Consider the following 17,217-nt stretch of genomic DNA (forward strand, 5'->3'; position numbering starts at 1 on the left):
GCGCATTTTAGATTGACTTGATGCGCACCACATTGAGCCTGCGAGCTATTGAGCTGTCGCCTGCCTGCCTCAATAAGTGACCCTCGCTTCGCTCTTACTTTTTTATTATTTATTTATTTTTCATTTAATCATGGCTAGTCACGAAAAAATTAGAAAATGGAAGGAGGATTACACTGAGTAAGGCTTTACCAAAACAATTATTGATGGCGAATAAAGTATCCATTATTCATAAAGCTTCAATTGGTCATCTGTTTTTCTGCGTTAATCTCATATTTTTTCATACTTCTCAAACCAAGGGAATGCGAGGGTAAAATGAATCGGGACGCGCTGATATACAAAGTATATATATATTGAATATATTGAAATAGTTTTACTGTCAAATAATGCAAACAGTACGCGGCACTTGTTTCGCCCTAATTCTGGGCTCATCAGGCGTATACACTCACTGCACCCCCTCTCGGGAATCGAACCTCGGACGTCAGCGCTAGAGGCGAAGCCTCTCGTGTTGCACCACGTCGCGTGGTTCGTTTATTTGACAGTATGTAGATCGGGATATATATATATATATATATATTATATATATATATATTGACCCTGTGTTCGGATTCAGCGGGTTGGAAAATGGATGGATGGATATATATATATATATATATATATATATATATATATATATATATATATATATATATATATATATATATTGTCGCAGTAGGGGGCAGTAGTGCTCCCTTGAACCCTCAGGTACCACGCCAAACACCTGGTAAAATTGCCACAATAATTATATTTATTATAATAATGTTCACCAAGCACCCTCCACTCCACTATATTCATAAATCACAATAACAACAAATAACCAATAATAATCACAATCCTCCACTCCCAGACGCATTGCCCTCCTACCACCCAGCTCAGCTCGTTGTCTGGGAGTTCCCAGAGTCCTTTTATTCCTCCTGACCCGGAAATCTTTCTACCCAACAGTTCCACAAGTCCTTATTCCTTCCGGGTCAGAGTAAACAGTACTTTTCTTCACCCCGGAAGCCCGTCGCTCTTCCTGTGACGAACTTCCGGGTCATGGTGCACAAATGAGTCCACTGGCTTCCCGACAGCGACTCCCAGTGGCCCCCAAGGTATCCAGCAGGGCTGTGTATAAAAACTCCATAGTCCATGAGGCCCTGCTGGAATTCGGGGCCCATATATGCTCTCAGGAGAGCTCCTCCCGGCGGCCTGGGGGTGAGGGCCAGAGTAAAATGCCGGCAATCCACCACATATATTTATATATATATAAATAAGATAACTCCTGTAGCCACAATAAATTCCTTTATTGAATAGACAAACCGGGGTGAACAAGTTCCTTTCTACTGCAGCCACAGCCGCAACACACATAAAAAACATCAATAATAACTCATAAACTTGCAATATTATTTAGGAAAATCGCAACATTTTTCTCACCAAATTTTTTGATTATTTGTAAACAAAATCCATCCTCCTCTCTTTCCTCAAAAACAGTTCAATTACTCTGTCGTACGGATTATCCGTACGCCTGCTAGAGGGCCCTACTGACACCAACTCAAAATCTGATTGGTTTAAGCAATAGGTTAATCGACATTTATTCCGTGTCAGAGTGCCTGCACAACAGATTGTGAAAGCTTCTCTGCCTGGCAACAAATGATGGCTGAAATGTGATTGGTTAAATGCTTTAATACGAAACTCCACCTCCCACGGTTATCGAGCTGCAGTCTATTACAGTATATAGATGAAAATACGTTCCAGTTATGACCATTACGCGTACAATTTTGAAATGAAACCTGCCCAACTTTTGTACGTAAGCTGTAAGGAATGAGCCTGCCAAATTTCAGCCTTCTACCTACACGGGAAGTTGGAGAATTAGTGATGAGTGAATCAGTCAGTGAGTTAGTGAGTGAATCAGTAAGTGAGGGCTTTGCCTTTTATTAGTATAGATTGTTTCCAGATAAAGATATTAATTGCACATTGCACACTTCTTTTCTACTTGGGTTGTCCAGAAAATGAGCTATTTTTTCCAAATAAAGGATATTATTTATTTTATGACAACAAATTAGGTTTCAATTGCTTTGCTTGTCTGTTTAATAAAACATATAATACGAACTAATTATGTACAGATCATTACAAATCAACATTTAGTATATTCAGTTTCTTCTCCTGGGTGACATAAACACAAACTTTTTTTTGGATAAAAGCATCCGCTAAGCAAATAAATGTAAATGCATTTCTTTTTGATCATAACACTTAGTACACACAGGTGTTTTTATACTGTAGTCTTACATTACTAAATATCCCGAAATTTCAAAAGGGATTTCAGTGATTTCATTGAAATTTGCTGACATTATACATGAAAGACAATTAGTGAATCCCTGCTTTTTTTTATTTGTTACCAGACAGAGCAGAAGTGATTGACAGGCTGAACATCAGCACTACCCAATCAAACAAATGGATGAGTGACGAAGAGATGGTGTCCTGGACAGGATAAAGGAGACATGACCACGTTTGGTGTGTGCAGTGAAGTATGAAATGGAAGAAGGAAGTTCGGCAAAGCTCAATTAAGATGCAAAGCTCAATGGTTAGCAAGTGTTCTATAAAGCTGCAGTAGGGGTATTGGCCATCATGGCTGTAGGAATAGGTTTTTTCTTTGCAAGAAGCAAAAGGGGAGGGATTGAGAAGAAGAGACAGAAGTGATATTCTCCAATGCATTACAAACCTGGGCCGACACAATGGTGTCGAGAGAGAGGTTGCGGCTTCAGAGGCTAAAATTAGCAACAAAAATAGGTCACTATTTAAGAAAAAGATTAAAACGAAAAGCCACAGTAGTACTCCAGGGCCAGAGTTGGAGACCCTAATCTAAAATATATCTTAATATGAGAAAAGGCTATGAGAAATCTTTTGGATGATATTTTCAATACCAGGTTAATATATTTTTAAAATATAGTGTAATACACAAAAATAACAACAATCTAAAATATACAGGGTGCTTCAAAATTATGTTAACACTAATGGTACTGCTGTCTATTTACTTATATACAATTTTTGTGGACAATTTATGTGCCACATATTGTACATGTGTTGAACATGATGATAAACAGTTTGAGACATTCCTGTAAATCATCTTGCACATATGAAGTATGTTTTGTGAATAAATTTTTTCCGCCATTCAAATGTTAACATAATTTTGACTCACCCTGTATTGTACAGTTTATATAATATATTCTGTAATATACAGTAGCATCTATACTAATAAAAGGCAAAGCCCTCACTGACTGACTGACTGACTCACTAATTCTCCAACTTCCCATGTAGGTAGAAGGATGAAATTTGGCAGGCTCATTCCTTACAGGTTACTTACAAAAGTTAAGCAGGTTTCATTTCGAAATTCTACGTGTAACGGTCATAACTGTCAACAACGTCCGCCATGTTTAACTTTATTATTTATTACCCCATCTTCACGAAATCTGGTAGGTGGCTTCCCTGTGCTAATCGAAACCGATGTATGTACTTATTTCGGTGGTATGACACCACTTTCGGCCGCCATATTGAACTTTCCAACGCTCTTTGTTACCTATGGGCCATTCGTCAAGAAATTTGGTACGCGGGTTCCCAACGCTAACTGAATGCTACTTACGTACATATATACGTCCATAGCCTGCAGCTCGGTCGCCGCGTGAGGAAGTGTTCGGTCCCCCATCCCCATGCCTCCCACGTTGTTGGCTGTCTGCCTATATAAGGCCATCCGTCGCTCCGGTCTCTTCATTCCCTTCCTTGCTTTGCCACGGTATTCACATCTCCCTGCTGATAACTGCAACCTTTTTATTTAATCCATGGCTTCTCCGCTGTTTTATTGTTCGTTTATTACGATTATAGTTATTGTATAGGTATTTTAGACTTGGTATACATTGTTCAGGTACCCATTCCCTTTATCGTTCCAATCGTACCCCCATTAACATGTCTATTGAGGTGATCACCATCGATCAAAGAACTGTCACTTACCGAGTGGTTTCCATGCCAGGAGATGGCACCTGCCTTTTCCATTCTCTGTGTTGCATATTGCATGGCCATATCAGGCTCACTTTTGATATCCGGAGGAACATTGTGTCTCATGTATTGAATAATTAGGACAGGTTCGGTACAGGAGATAATTATACTACACAGGAGCACTATAAGAGTGAAATGCTTAAGCCCTTCACCTATGGTTCTACATGTGAGTTGATGGCTGCCGCTGAATTGTTCAGTTGTCGCTTTCAAGTGTACCGAAATGGCCAAATATTTTACACCTTTGGACAACCGCCAATGCCTCCTAAACATCTTAGATTCACAGGTGACGATTTGAGTAGTGGACACTTTGATGTTTATGAATGTTTAAACTGTCAAAAGCTGGATGTGAAGTTATCGATGAAACCGGTTGTATGCTTACAACACTTGACAGATGCCGATTGTCACTTTAACACAACAAGTCCAGCAAATACTGTCATAATTGAAACAAACCATGAAACTCAAACCGATTATGACAGCAGCAATCCAAGCTGTGAGATTTGAGGCAAGATTGCTTTTCACATGGCCAACTGTATGTTGCATGCTCAAGAGTAAGCTCAGCGCACAGCTTGGTCATATTACAACTGGAGGGCCGAACTGACAACGTGGCATACAAAGAGGTCCTTAACAAATAATTATTGGTATATTTTCCCTCAGTTTAAAAATGTTTACTTTTCTTCTTAACAAAAATGTTAAGGCAGTACTTCACCGCTGCAAAGCGTGGGTATTTTGCTAGTTTACAATATATTAAAAAAATATACTATAATAGTTTTCTAAAATATCTTAAATTCCAAGGCAACACCAGAGATTTTGGGCCCTATGAAAGGATATCATATCGGGCCCCACACAGAACACCCCTGTAGCCTGTGTAAACCTCCCACTTCCATTAAACCTTTTGATAACTTTACCTTTGCAGGCTGGTATAGCTCTAGTTGAGTGCCATAGTTACTAAGGCTTTCAAATTATACAAAAAATTAATTTTGAATATTCAAATAAAAAAATAAGTAAATATTCAGAAATAACAAAAACTTGGGTTAACTCTTCTAGATGTTACTAATTTGCACACATATTTTTTATATGATATTATTATGCTTTCAATAGCAACATCAACAAAAAAGCCCAGCAGTAAAAAAATAGCAATACCTGGGTAACTGATATAAGAGTCGTCAAAATCATGCACATGGGCACTCTATAAAGGAGAAACATCTACATGGAAAAGTCTTGTCTTCAGTCTAGAACTGAGCAGGGTGAGCAAGAACAGCCACAAAATGAAGCTTAAATCCTTATGAGCCGCAAGTGCTGGCACCATGCTTCATTACATTATTATTAATATTTTTACTTATGGTATGTCTTCAAAGTATGAACTGTTTATGACAATGCATGTTGCATAGATACTGAAGCCTTCAAATAAAAGTGGTGCTTGAAAACACCTTTCTCTGTGCATTCTAAGTGACATGGTCAATATGTGCTTTATGTGCTGCTTATAATGCACATATGAAGCCCAGATGAAATTTTCCATGATTGCTTAAACAAACGAAATGCATCACTATTTTACATTTCCCCCAACTAAGTGTCTTTTAGCTCCTTGAGGTAAAAATACCCTAACCTTTATGTAAATTGATGCACTCTAACTCAGTGGAATATGATGATGCTTGTGTACATGTCTCACAAATAATGTAACTAAATATACTAAATGATATATTGTAGTGATCTATAAATATTTAGCCTTCATTTTAAGTTTTATTTAGCATACATTTTTAAAGCAACTTAAATTCTCTAAATAAGTTTGTGTGTTCACCAAGAAAGCATAAGTTAATTAATACAGAGGAAAAATGTGGAGAAAATCACAAGGCATATAGAATGCTTTTAGCTTAAAAAAATGCAGCTGGTACAAAGTAGGCAGATCACCTACATAGACCCTACATGACACATTTTTAGAGAAGGATGTTCTTTGAATGAAGTAAATGGAGCCAGAAGTCAAAACTGTAATAAACGTGGTTTAAATATTTTGAATTATGGATCATTATTTAGGCATTATGTATCAACCCAACGACCACATGGAGAGGGAGACAAATCCTGTGAATTTGCTTGCTGGTTGAAGTAGCTAAATATCCATTATTCACACTGAAAAGGCAATTTAAAGTACACTTGTAGATCTAAAATAGGAGCAGTGGAATGAGAAATAAAAACTCAGTTTTAGACTTCATTTTGAAGGGATGTGGCTGTAAGTTTTATTAGTGAAGAAGAAGCTAACCATTCAAAATGATGCAAAGGCATAATTAATGTAAGGTAAAACAAACAAGTGTTCTTTACAATTGAACATTAGCCTTTGCCATCAAATCCATTTAAAAAAAAATGTATTGTGTTTGAACAGTGACATTTGATCTGTTAGCATATACTTACTATCCAATATAAACAACAAAAGAGTTGCTGTATCTGCACATGACACTAGGGCAGAACTTAGTTAGCAAGGTGCATGAACAAGCTAACAAAAACTCCTATTTAAAACTGTCATTAGCAACAGAAATGTGGTATTTTCTATTTACTATGATGCATTTCATTCCTTATGTATCTATACTAATAAAAGGCAAAGCCCTCATTGACTGACTGACTGATTCACTCACTCATCACTAACTCCCCAACTTCCCGTGTAGGTAGAAGGCTGAAATTTGGCAGGCTCATTCCTTACAGCTTACTTACAAAAGTTAAGCAGGTTACATTTCGAAATTCTACGCGTAACGGTCATACTGAATCCTACTTACGTACATATATAAGGCCATAGCCTGCAGCTCAGACGCAGTGTGAGGCGGAGTTACGTCCCCCATCACCACACCTCCCACGTAGTTGGCTGCCTGCCTATATTGCGTCCTCCATACCTACGCCTCCCATGTAATTGAGTGCCTGCCCATATAAGGCCGTCCATCAGCAGCAATCCAATAGACATGCTGCCGCTACGAGGCGTTTGTCATGCCTAAGACGAATACGATATTCGCGAGATACAAGTTTAGTGAGAAGACGCAAGGTATAAACGAGACTTTTGATCACTTTGTAACGGAGTTAAAATTGCTGGTGAAGGACTGTGCTTATGCAAACAAAGATGAGATGGTCAGGGATAGAATATAGTTTGGCACAAACTCAGCAAAAGTGCGAGAGAAACTTTTAAGTGCCGGATCTGAGCTAACATTAAATAAAGCCGTGGACATCGCAAGATCGCACGATATAGCACAAGCACAGCTGAGAACCTTCGATGCATGTACTCCGAGCGGCTCACATGAACTGACTGTGAACACAGTATGCAGACAACAAGCAAGAGCTCCAAAGAGCGCTGAACAAAAAACGCATTACACAATTGAGAAGGCAGCAAAAGAATATGAAGCGAGTGGCGATACGAGCATATTCATAAGTGCAGCTACTGCGAAACAAAGCACATGGTGGAAAAAGTCAATGTCCAGCTAAAGGAAGACTGTGTAAAAAATGTGGTAAATTGAACCACTTCGCTAAAGTTTGCAGGACTGGGAAAGGTAAACTCGTGCATGCAGTGTGTGATTTCTCAGATAAAGAGGAAGACGAGCTGTTTATTGATGTAGTAAGAAAGGAACAGCCCTCTGAAGCTGAACAAGCCTTGGTAGACATATCAATAGGAAAGTAAGGTGTAAAGCTGAAGTTTAATTTAAGTTCATAGACACGCTGCCGCTAAATATTCGCAGGCAAATCCACTACTTAATACCGGGAATGCCTGTTAAACATCTTAGATTCACGAGTACCGATTTGGGTAGTGAACACTTCGATGAATGAAACCTGTTATCTTTACAACAGTTGACAAACACGGAATGTAACTTGAACACAACACATCCTCCAAATACGAACCTGATTGAAAGAAATAATGATAATCAAATCCTTGATGACAGCAACACTCATAACAGTGACAAAACAATTACATTGACAATCATGTTACGTTATTTTTAAAATGTTTCCTTTTCTTTTTCATAACTTCTTTAACACACTACTTTTCCGCTGCGAAGCGTGGGTATTTTGCTAGTTATTTAATAAAAAGAATGGCCTGAAAGGTTTATTCAAACTGTCTTCTAATCAGACTTTTTTGATCTTTTGGTTGTTGGATTAGAGTGAACTATCCTGTAAACTTTTGCGTTTACACCATGTATGGAGGATGGACTAACGTTGATAAACTGACTTGTCATTAAGATAAATTGCTTGACCAATTGTCGTCCTCTCTTCTCTCTTTCACACTCTTCCTGCTGTTCTTTCCTTTGTGTGTGTGGAATTGAGATTGCCACTCTAGAATTCAAGCTATTCAAGTTACAGGCTGAACCATTCTGGCTAAGAGAGAAGGACGAAATACAATGTAGATTGTGTGTGGATTAATTCTTCTGGCAAGAAAAAAACATTACTTTCTAAATGGTAAGTAAATGATCAGTAACTTGCCAATAAAAATTGAGAAAACTTTATTTCTGAGATTTTTTGGGGGTCTTGTCAGTCACCCTTGAAGTTATCTAACATTTCATCTCCCTTACAACGCCTTTAGTTACAGTATATTATTCTTAGTATTTTAAACTTAAATTTGAAGTCAGGCAACTTATTTTAAAATATATAAAGAAATGTTTTGTATAATTTTGGAAAATGTATTACCTTGTACAAAACAGCGATAATGTACATTTTACATTACATTTCAGTATATTGTAAGATATTGTAATATACAGTATTTATAGTATTTTATAACATACTTTAAAATATAGTCATACAGGTAGTAGTTTATGTTTATCATTTTTTAAAAATACACCACTGGTCAATAGCTTATGAACACCCCCATTTATCAGTTTTTTTATTCAAATTTAAGCAGTTCAACTCCAGTGAAAGTTATTCTACATAACCTACATTTTGACATTCAAGCTACCGAAGAAGTGCTGTGGCATTCAGTGGTCAAACATGGAAATGGGAAGATCATTGTAATGAGTACACATGATAATAAACTGCAATTTTCATCTGAGCAATGCCTTACATTAAGGAAAAAAAACAACACTTCCCCTGCCACTCCCCATGATCTGCTACATTTGTATTGTACAGGGGAATAATGCATACCTCTGCTCACCTCCCCTATCCTGCCTGCTTTTTCACTGACCCTACAGCTTGTTCTCCTCCCACCAATTAAGTATTCATTCTGTTCTCCTTGTGATTCTTCATTCAGCGGATGTCTAACTGTGAGGCAGCTTTAGACCACTATTTGATGACACTACTGAGATCACTGCATGCTCCATTTGCACCAAGAACTCTGTAAGTCCACCTAGTGGCTCCAGGTATTCTGCCCTGCAAGGGCCATCGAGAATTCCAAAACAGTCATCCTTTTAAAGCTAAAAATCACATTTTTTCTTACCAGATGCTTCTGTTATATTCACTGGTTTCTCAGGCTGTTTATCCAGACAGGCCGCTTCAGCTTTTGCAAGTGCTAGATGTATTGAACAGTCAGGATGAATAGAATAAACCTGAAAGAAAAAAAAGAAAGGTATGCATTTATATCATTGATCTGGTAAACCAAGTATTTGCAAATCTTTTATTTATGTCCTGTTAAAAATGATGTATGGCTATTTGAAATGAAAACTTTGGCACTTCCTACAAATCTACGTCTTGTTTACATGAAGTCAGCCAAATCAGAGTTAGGGCTGGATAATTGGTACAAAAATCTGTATTTAGATAATATTTATAATATATCTAAATCATTTTCATATTATAAATTAGGAAGACAGATAAATTATGTTTCACCTTTTTACAGAAGGTGAATCACATTATTTTATGTTTCATACTAGTGAAACGGGGGGTTCAGCCACTGTTGAAAGCTTTGCTTTTTCCACATTATAATTTCTTTTCTCTTTGTATTTCTGTAAAACCAGCATAAGAATAATCCACATATAATTAATACCTCAGGCCTAAGCCTCCCTATATTAGATTGGGAGATCAGAGAGCCATAGTAGAAAATGTCACTTGTTCATGATTTAGCTGGTGGCACTCGATTTTGTTTTTTAACATGACTCACGACAATGTCTTTGGAAAATGGCAATTAGTATTTTATTAGCTGAAAAAAATGTTCCTCAAATCAGATTCAGGCTACATAAATGCTAACTTTACTGGGATTTAACTAACTCTGAAGTTCATTAAAAAGTACATTTTTTAGTACATTGAAAACTCCAGAGAATAAAATAATTAACACTAAGCAATGTTTTCTTCCAAATTCTGTGCTTAATTGCCTAGGTCTACTTTCATTAAGACTGTGTACTATTAACTGCTTAAGCTCAAATTACATATTATATGTCTTTGTAGAATACAACACTGCTTGTATCCTTATTGAATTATTTCATTCCTAGAAATGAACAGGTCAGGGGTATCCACTTAAATTGCACAATAGGTGCAGATTCATTATTTAAATGCTATTTTGATCCACCCTTTATGCTTTTGTGTGCCATTATATCCTAATGTTTATATACTGTTTATAAGTGGCAGAAGGGAATCCGGACAGTAATATCTAATAATTTAGTGGTTTTTTGAAAATGGGGACTACAGAAACAAAGGAGATATATACGTAGATTTGGAGAAGAAGAGTTAGACTGAAAGAAAAGTGTGAGGTTGAGGCATAGTTCACAGCAATATTTCTAAAGTTTATATTTGAAGATGCAAAGCTTGGAAGTTCAGGTTCCCTATACAGAGTCTTTTGGAAGTGTCCATGGAGAGGAAACGATATCTGAGTAATCAGCTAGAGAACAGCTGAGAGTCCTAATGTTATATGGTCCTGCTGATGTTGGTAAGAGTATCCTGAAATTAAACCTGAGCATCTGACCCTTTAAACAAATATTAGAGGTTAATATTAGCCCTTTCTCAGGCCTAGTTGAGCTCTGAATTAAGGGGATGACTTGTACTGAGGAAAGTGGGGTTCACAGTAGAGGCAGTAGGGAAGGAGGAAAAGAAGATGTTGGAAGATTATCATTTTGAGTCCACTGAGGTCACAAGTTGCAGCTACCAAATCTTAGTGGTATTTCGGTCTGCCTTGTTTTTCATCTTTTTTTGTAGTATTCCTCTTCTTCCTTATTTGGTCTTTGTTTACATTTTTTCTATTTGTTATCATTTTTGCCCAAGTTCCTTTTCCCATAACTATATTACCTGAAATCCCTATTAATATTCCACACGTTGCCCCAGATCTTTACTTGGATATTAGCTACTCTTTGCTTTTGTTGCTTAGCTCCATTTTGTTCCTCCCTCTTTCCCATTTGCCAATTTGAACATTTTTGACAAGTTTCTGGTTTTAAAAAGAACAGTTTTATTAAGTTCTATCGGCTTTTGAGAGAGTCAGAGAATGGTGAAAGTGGGAGGTGTTAAGACCAGTATGGATAAAACAATGCAGAAGTAGAAACAGCAAATAAACAATTATTGTTTTATAATTTTCACTTCTGCAAAGGTCAGCAACATGTCAATTAGCTATGAAGGATACTAAGGAAATACTAAATAATTTGGGTATTATAGCAAAGGGTGACTAGGATTAACAAAAACTGCCAAGACCTTAATAGAAACTAGTGGTTGTGTATAAAACTCTTAATATGTACAGTACTTTTCAAAAATCACTACATACTGGCATCATTCTAGAATAATTTATTTTATATGAGACATGTGACTGAAATGGCACTTGAAAATATAATACACCCCACACTCAATTAATATATCAGAAAAGGAGTGGAAAGTAGCAATGCAGAGAATTCACTCGAGCTCCATATGCGCAAAGCATACAATTATACAACTCAAAATTATATATCGAGCACATCTGTCTCGACTACAACTCTCCAAAATGATTCCAGGGCAAGATCCAACCTGCGAACATTGCAACCAAGTCCCAGCCTCACTGGGTCACATGTTCTGGGCCTGCACCAAATTAACATTATTCTGGACAAACATTTTTAATTACCTCTCAGACAGCCTTGGACTCACAATCCCTCCTAACCCATTAACAGCTGTGTTTGAGGTTCTTCCAGAGGGGCTTAAAGAGGAGAAAGACAAACAAATTGTGATTGCATTCACTACACTGTTGGCACGCAGACTTATCCTGATAAACTGGAAGAACCCAAACTCTCCTCTTTTAAGTCAGTGGGAAACTGATGTGTTATACTATTTGAAATTGGAAAAAATCAAATACTCAGTTAGAGGATCCATACAGACTTTTTCCAAAACATGGCAGGATCTAATCAGTAGTATTTTAAAATAAGGTCATAAAGCACAGAGAATTTATTAATTTAGGTATGTTTACAAGCCTTAAATTTTAAGCCGTTTGGCTTGCTCTCTCTCTCAGGGGTGGGGATCGATCTGTTCTTGACTCAGTTTTTCTTTTTGTAAAAACTTGATTGCTTTGTATGGATTTCAATAAAATTAATTAAAAAAAAAAGAAAATATAATCCAGTTAGATTGAAGTGCATCACAAGCACATTAATGGAGGGAATTACAAAGGGGCCATTTGAGAAGCCACTAACCAGTACAGGTGTGAGTCGGAAAGTCAACATGGATTTACATGCGGAAGATCATATTTCATTAATATGCTAAAGTTTACTGAAAAAGCACAAAGCATTTGACCATAATGGAGCGTGTTATATTGTTTAACTTGGCTTTCAAAAAGTTTTTCACAAGATTTCCATATTACAGGCTATTAAGATGAGTCACAGATCTATTGCACAGCGTGCAGATGGTTGCAGAACTGAATTAAGTACAGAAAATAATTAGTTGTGATGTTGAGAACTTTTGTTTATTCAACTGAAGTTGAAACTGGAGTCCTGAAAGGTTTAGTGCTGGGACTGTGGTTCCTTTTTGTTTTCATGGCTGACTTTCTTAAAACAAAACCAAAAGAGGCTGATTTAATTTGCAGAGGACACTGAATCAGATGAATGAACTCACACACACGCTAGTGTTAGCATAATTTCTAAGGTGGGACATGAATAAAATTCAACTTTGGACATATACAGTATGTGGTAAATGATATTTAATATATTGTATGTAAATGTAAACCTCTATAGAGAGAAAGGAAAATAATTGAATGCTATATAATTGAAACAGTTATGTGCCAACAGCTAAAAAGTATCCCTTTGGAGAAGGACAGAAGTGTTAAAAAGGTTAATAGAACATTGGATTTTATAGCAATTCTTCTCTGAAGTCTGATGAAGATATCTAGACACGTCTATGAAACATACAGTAATTAGTTAAGAATAACTAAAATAACGAATTCTGCATCTTAAAGAGACTGATGGTGGAGGTAAATGATGAATGAAAGTAGAGACATAACAATGTTCTGTAAAAAAAAATGGGCTAACAGATGAAAACTGGTTAATGGTTATTTTTCACACAAAAACGAGAGTCATCTCACAAAGAAATATGATTATTAAACAGTTTAGTCAAAAATAGAAATCTGAAGATATTCAAAACTCAGTTTTTCATTTTCTTTAAAACAATTAGGTGAATAGATCATGAAGAGGTTTTGCACTGCTGCCTCATAGGTCCAAACTCCTAAAATGGAATCTCCATTCTGATCGCAGTTCATGTGGAATATCTGCACATTCACTCTGTGCCTGCAAGGGTTTTTCACCAACAACTAATTTTCATCTCATATCCCAAAGGTGTTAGCTTAAGTTAACTGGTTAAGCTAAACTGGTGTGTGTGTGTGTGTGTGTGTGTGTGTGTGTGTGCAAATGTGCCCTATGATGGACTCTTCCTATATTCATTCCTGTCTGTATTGGATATTGTAAGGATAATCCCTAGTCTCCTCCATAATTGAATCGTAAGATGAAAGGAAATGACAAGATTCATTGTTTTCTTTAATAAAAATGATTTATTATTTCCTTTCTGTCTTAATTTCAGAGTAACAGTTGTATCTCTGTGTAATAGTTGCACTATAATCATCTGTCAGTGCCCCAGTGTAATATGGTAAAGCATCTGTGCCCGGGTGTAACACAGCAAACTTTCTGGTGTCCTTTAGTGCCCCAGTGTAACACAGAAGCAGACATCTGGCATCCACGACGATATATTTTAAAAAGTAGTTACTTTGAATGAATCCCACAAATGGACAAATGTAACAAGAGGCACAATGAAATGATGATTTCATCTAACAGTTAATGACTAGACTCCATATCTCTTTTAAAACTGTTCAAAAAACATAAGATTGATGAATAGCTCCTTTGCATTTGCATCTATGGATGTCAGGATCATGTCCTCACTAGGTTTTGGCCCCCATTGTTTTTGGATTAATGGTGCAATTTACCATTGTGAGGGTGCATCACATCCAGCTAGTGGATTGCCTTATTTGTCTGATGAGGCAAGATACAAGCCTGATTTTATTTTTTAACATCATCTGTATGATAGAAGTCTGCTCACAAAAACTGATTATTATACTTAGCCTAGTTTTCTGAGATATAAAGGACCCAATAGGTCAGAGAATATATTGGCTTTTGGTAGATAAATAACACTGTGTTAAATATTAAATTTTCATTACATTCATCACAATTTAAAAAAAAATTACAATCTTAGACTTAAAATACCTCATGAATATTCCATTTGCAAACTTAATATTTTTAAAGTGCTCCTACCGTCATCTTTCCTGCATTTACCTTGAGGAGTTTCATTTCCATTTCAATTTCTTCTTCAATTTCCCTTCACTTTTGTGCCATCATTACTCGATTTATGGCATGCAAGAGCTCTCATGACAAGCCTTCATGCATTTCTCTGATCAACACCTTCATCACCACAACAAAAAACAACAGACTCAAAATGGATCCCTGGTCCAAATGCACCTTCATCTCAAAACTGTCACAATTTCTATCTCTTGTTTTGACTAGTGTCTGTGCTTCCTCAAGTATTGACATCACTGCAGATACTAATCATTCATCCACACCTAACTTCCTAACTTCACACCTTGCCTCCCTCTTGTTGCATCCTGCCAATCGTTTTCTCCAGATATACAAATGCAGAAAGCAGCTTCTTTCCTTTTACCTGACTTTAGTCCTGCTTTGCCTGACAACAAACATTGCATCTTGCTGCTCCTTCCCATTTACATGATTACTTGGCCTCTGATTATTTTCTCTAGCTCTCTCATTCATCATAGTTACCTGCTCCAAATGCTTCATTCCTCTCTATAATCCACATTCCAATTGGTCATCCCATCCATTGTAAAAAAAAAAAACAACTTTTCCAATCTTATGGTATTTTCGATTCTAACACAATCATTTTAAACAAAGAGTATCACAATAATATTTATACCATACTGAATAAATTGCATTATTGAAACATTAGTAAATTATTTACTGGGTCTTTCTTATACTGTAGTTTTATGCAAAATCGGTTTATTAAAATCAATACCAAAACACTATTGTGATAAAAACAAATGTATTCCTTGAGTGTTTATTAATTTTTTTTTAAATATTCACAGACCTGTGACTGATCAATTTAATAAAACTAAAGTAAAACAGTAAGTCCTTAGTGGTTGAAAATAAATGTAGGAGGTAGACATCATCAGGTGAGTTTATATAAAAAGGATATTGTTACTATGGAATTGTCTAAAGTACACAAAAGGCTTTTAGGTGAAAATAAATGTGATTTGTTTAAGTAAAGGCTACACCACTGGTGATTGGCTAGCGAGTGAGCGACAGACCATTTATAAAGTTTCAGTTACTGGCAGATTGCAAATAATATTCCATTAATAAATGTCTATGCACACGTGTTTTCCACAGGATTAAGTACAGTAGATTTACATCATTTGAGCCCAGGTATTTTTAACTGTTTATTGACTATCAGTTATTTATAGCAAAGGTTAATGATATCCCAGTGTATATTTAGCAGATAGCCAGTTTTATGAAAGGGATTAACAATTCCCCTTGAAAAAAGTATCTAGCACAGAAATGTACAATAGGTAAATAATATATTGAAATATTAATAAGCATAATTTATTATTTTCCACTTTAGGTAGGCTGTATTGCCTAGCAGGCAAGGAGTAGAATTTAAAAAGCACAAGGTAACTCGTCCATTCTCCATAACCATGCTTCAGTTTTGAGAAATGTATTTAAATATTATAGGTCAGCATTTGAAAAGCATCTTCATAAGGTGTTAACTCTAGAAAGGCACTATATACAGTAAATAATCATGGACTTTTTTTGTATTAAAAAGTAAAGAGGAAAAAATGACTGATACGTTTGGAGAACGACAATTCTTTGTGTTAAATTTGCAACACAAGCAAGACAGCATTTTCTTATAAAACATCCCTCATCTTTACCTAACAGGAAGCTTCATTTTATTACAGTAGCAATAAAAAGCATGTGAACCCTTTGGAATTATCTGGGTGTCTGGATTAACTTGTCATTAAATGTAATCTGATTTTCATCTAAGTCACAAACAGAGACAGACACAGTATGCTTACATTAACAAAAAACAGCTCTAATCTTTCATGTCTCTATTGAACACACCCATCAAACGTTCACAGTGTGCTATAGAAAAAGTTAGTGAACTCTTCGGTTTAATAACTGTCTGAACCTCCTTTAGCAGCAATAACCTCTACTGAGCATTTCCACTAACTGCGAATCAGAACTGTACAATGCTCAGGTGGTATTTTGGACCATTCCTCCATACAGAATAGTTTAAGCTCAGCCATAATCTTAGGATGTCAGGTGTGAATTGTTCACTTGAGGTCATTATACAGTATCTCTATTGGGTTAAGGTCTGGGCTGTGGCTGGTCCACTCCAAAAGACGGATTTTCTTTTTTTGAAGTTATTTTATCAATTTACTTCAATGCTAAGGGTTGTCTTCTGAGCTTCAATTAGTAGACAGCAACCCAGACATTATCCTGCAGGATAACTTGGGTATTTGTTTGCCCTTGAATGATGCCAAGTTCTCCAGGCCCTGAGGTGGTAAAGCAGCCTGAAATCTTGATGCCCACTCCACTGTACTTCATCATTGGGGATGATGTTTTACTGTTGGCATGCCATGACCTTTATATGCCATTATACTGCTGAGTATTCCTTCCGAATAATTCAACCTTAGTTTCATCAGTCCACAAAACATTTTCCCAATGGTGTTGTGGAACATTAAAGTAGTCTTTGGAAAACTTCAGGCATGGAGAGATGTTTTTTTGGAGA

The 17,217-nt window shown here is 36.5% G+C and overlaps 1 protein-coding gene across 1 annotated transcript in view; it reads right to left on the reverse strand.

Annotated features, from left to right (window-relative positions):
- ghrhra (growth hormone releasing hormone receptor a) overlaps positions 1-17,217 on the reverse strand; it is a 93,735-nt gene that overhangs the window by 57,023 nt on the left and 19,495 nt on the right. Inside the window, exon 2 of the mRNA XM_039754195.1 lies at positions 9,449-9,557. Coding sequence (XP_039610129.1) covers positions 9,449-9,557 — 109 coding nt within the window. The remainder of the gene's footprint in view (positions 1-9,448; positions 9,558-17,217) is intronic.

The sequence above is a fragment of the Polypterus senegalus genome, chromosome 5 (assembly GCF_016835505.1).
Source record: "Polypterus senegalus isolate Bchr_013 chromosome 5, ASM1683550v1, whole genome shotgun sequence".
In the NCBI taxonomy this organism is placed as follows: Eukaryota; Metazoa; Chordata; class Cladistia; order Polypteriformes; family Polypteridae; genus Polypterus; species Polypterus senegalus.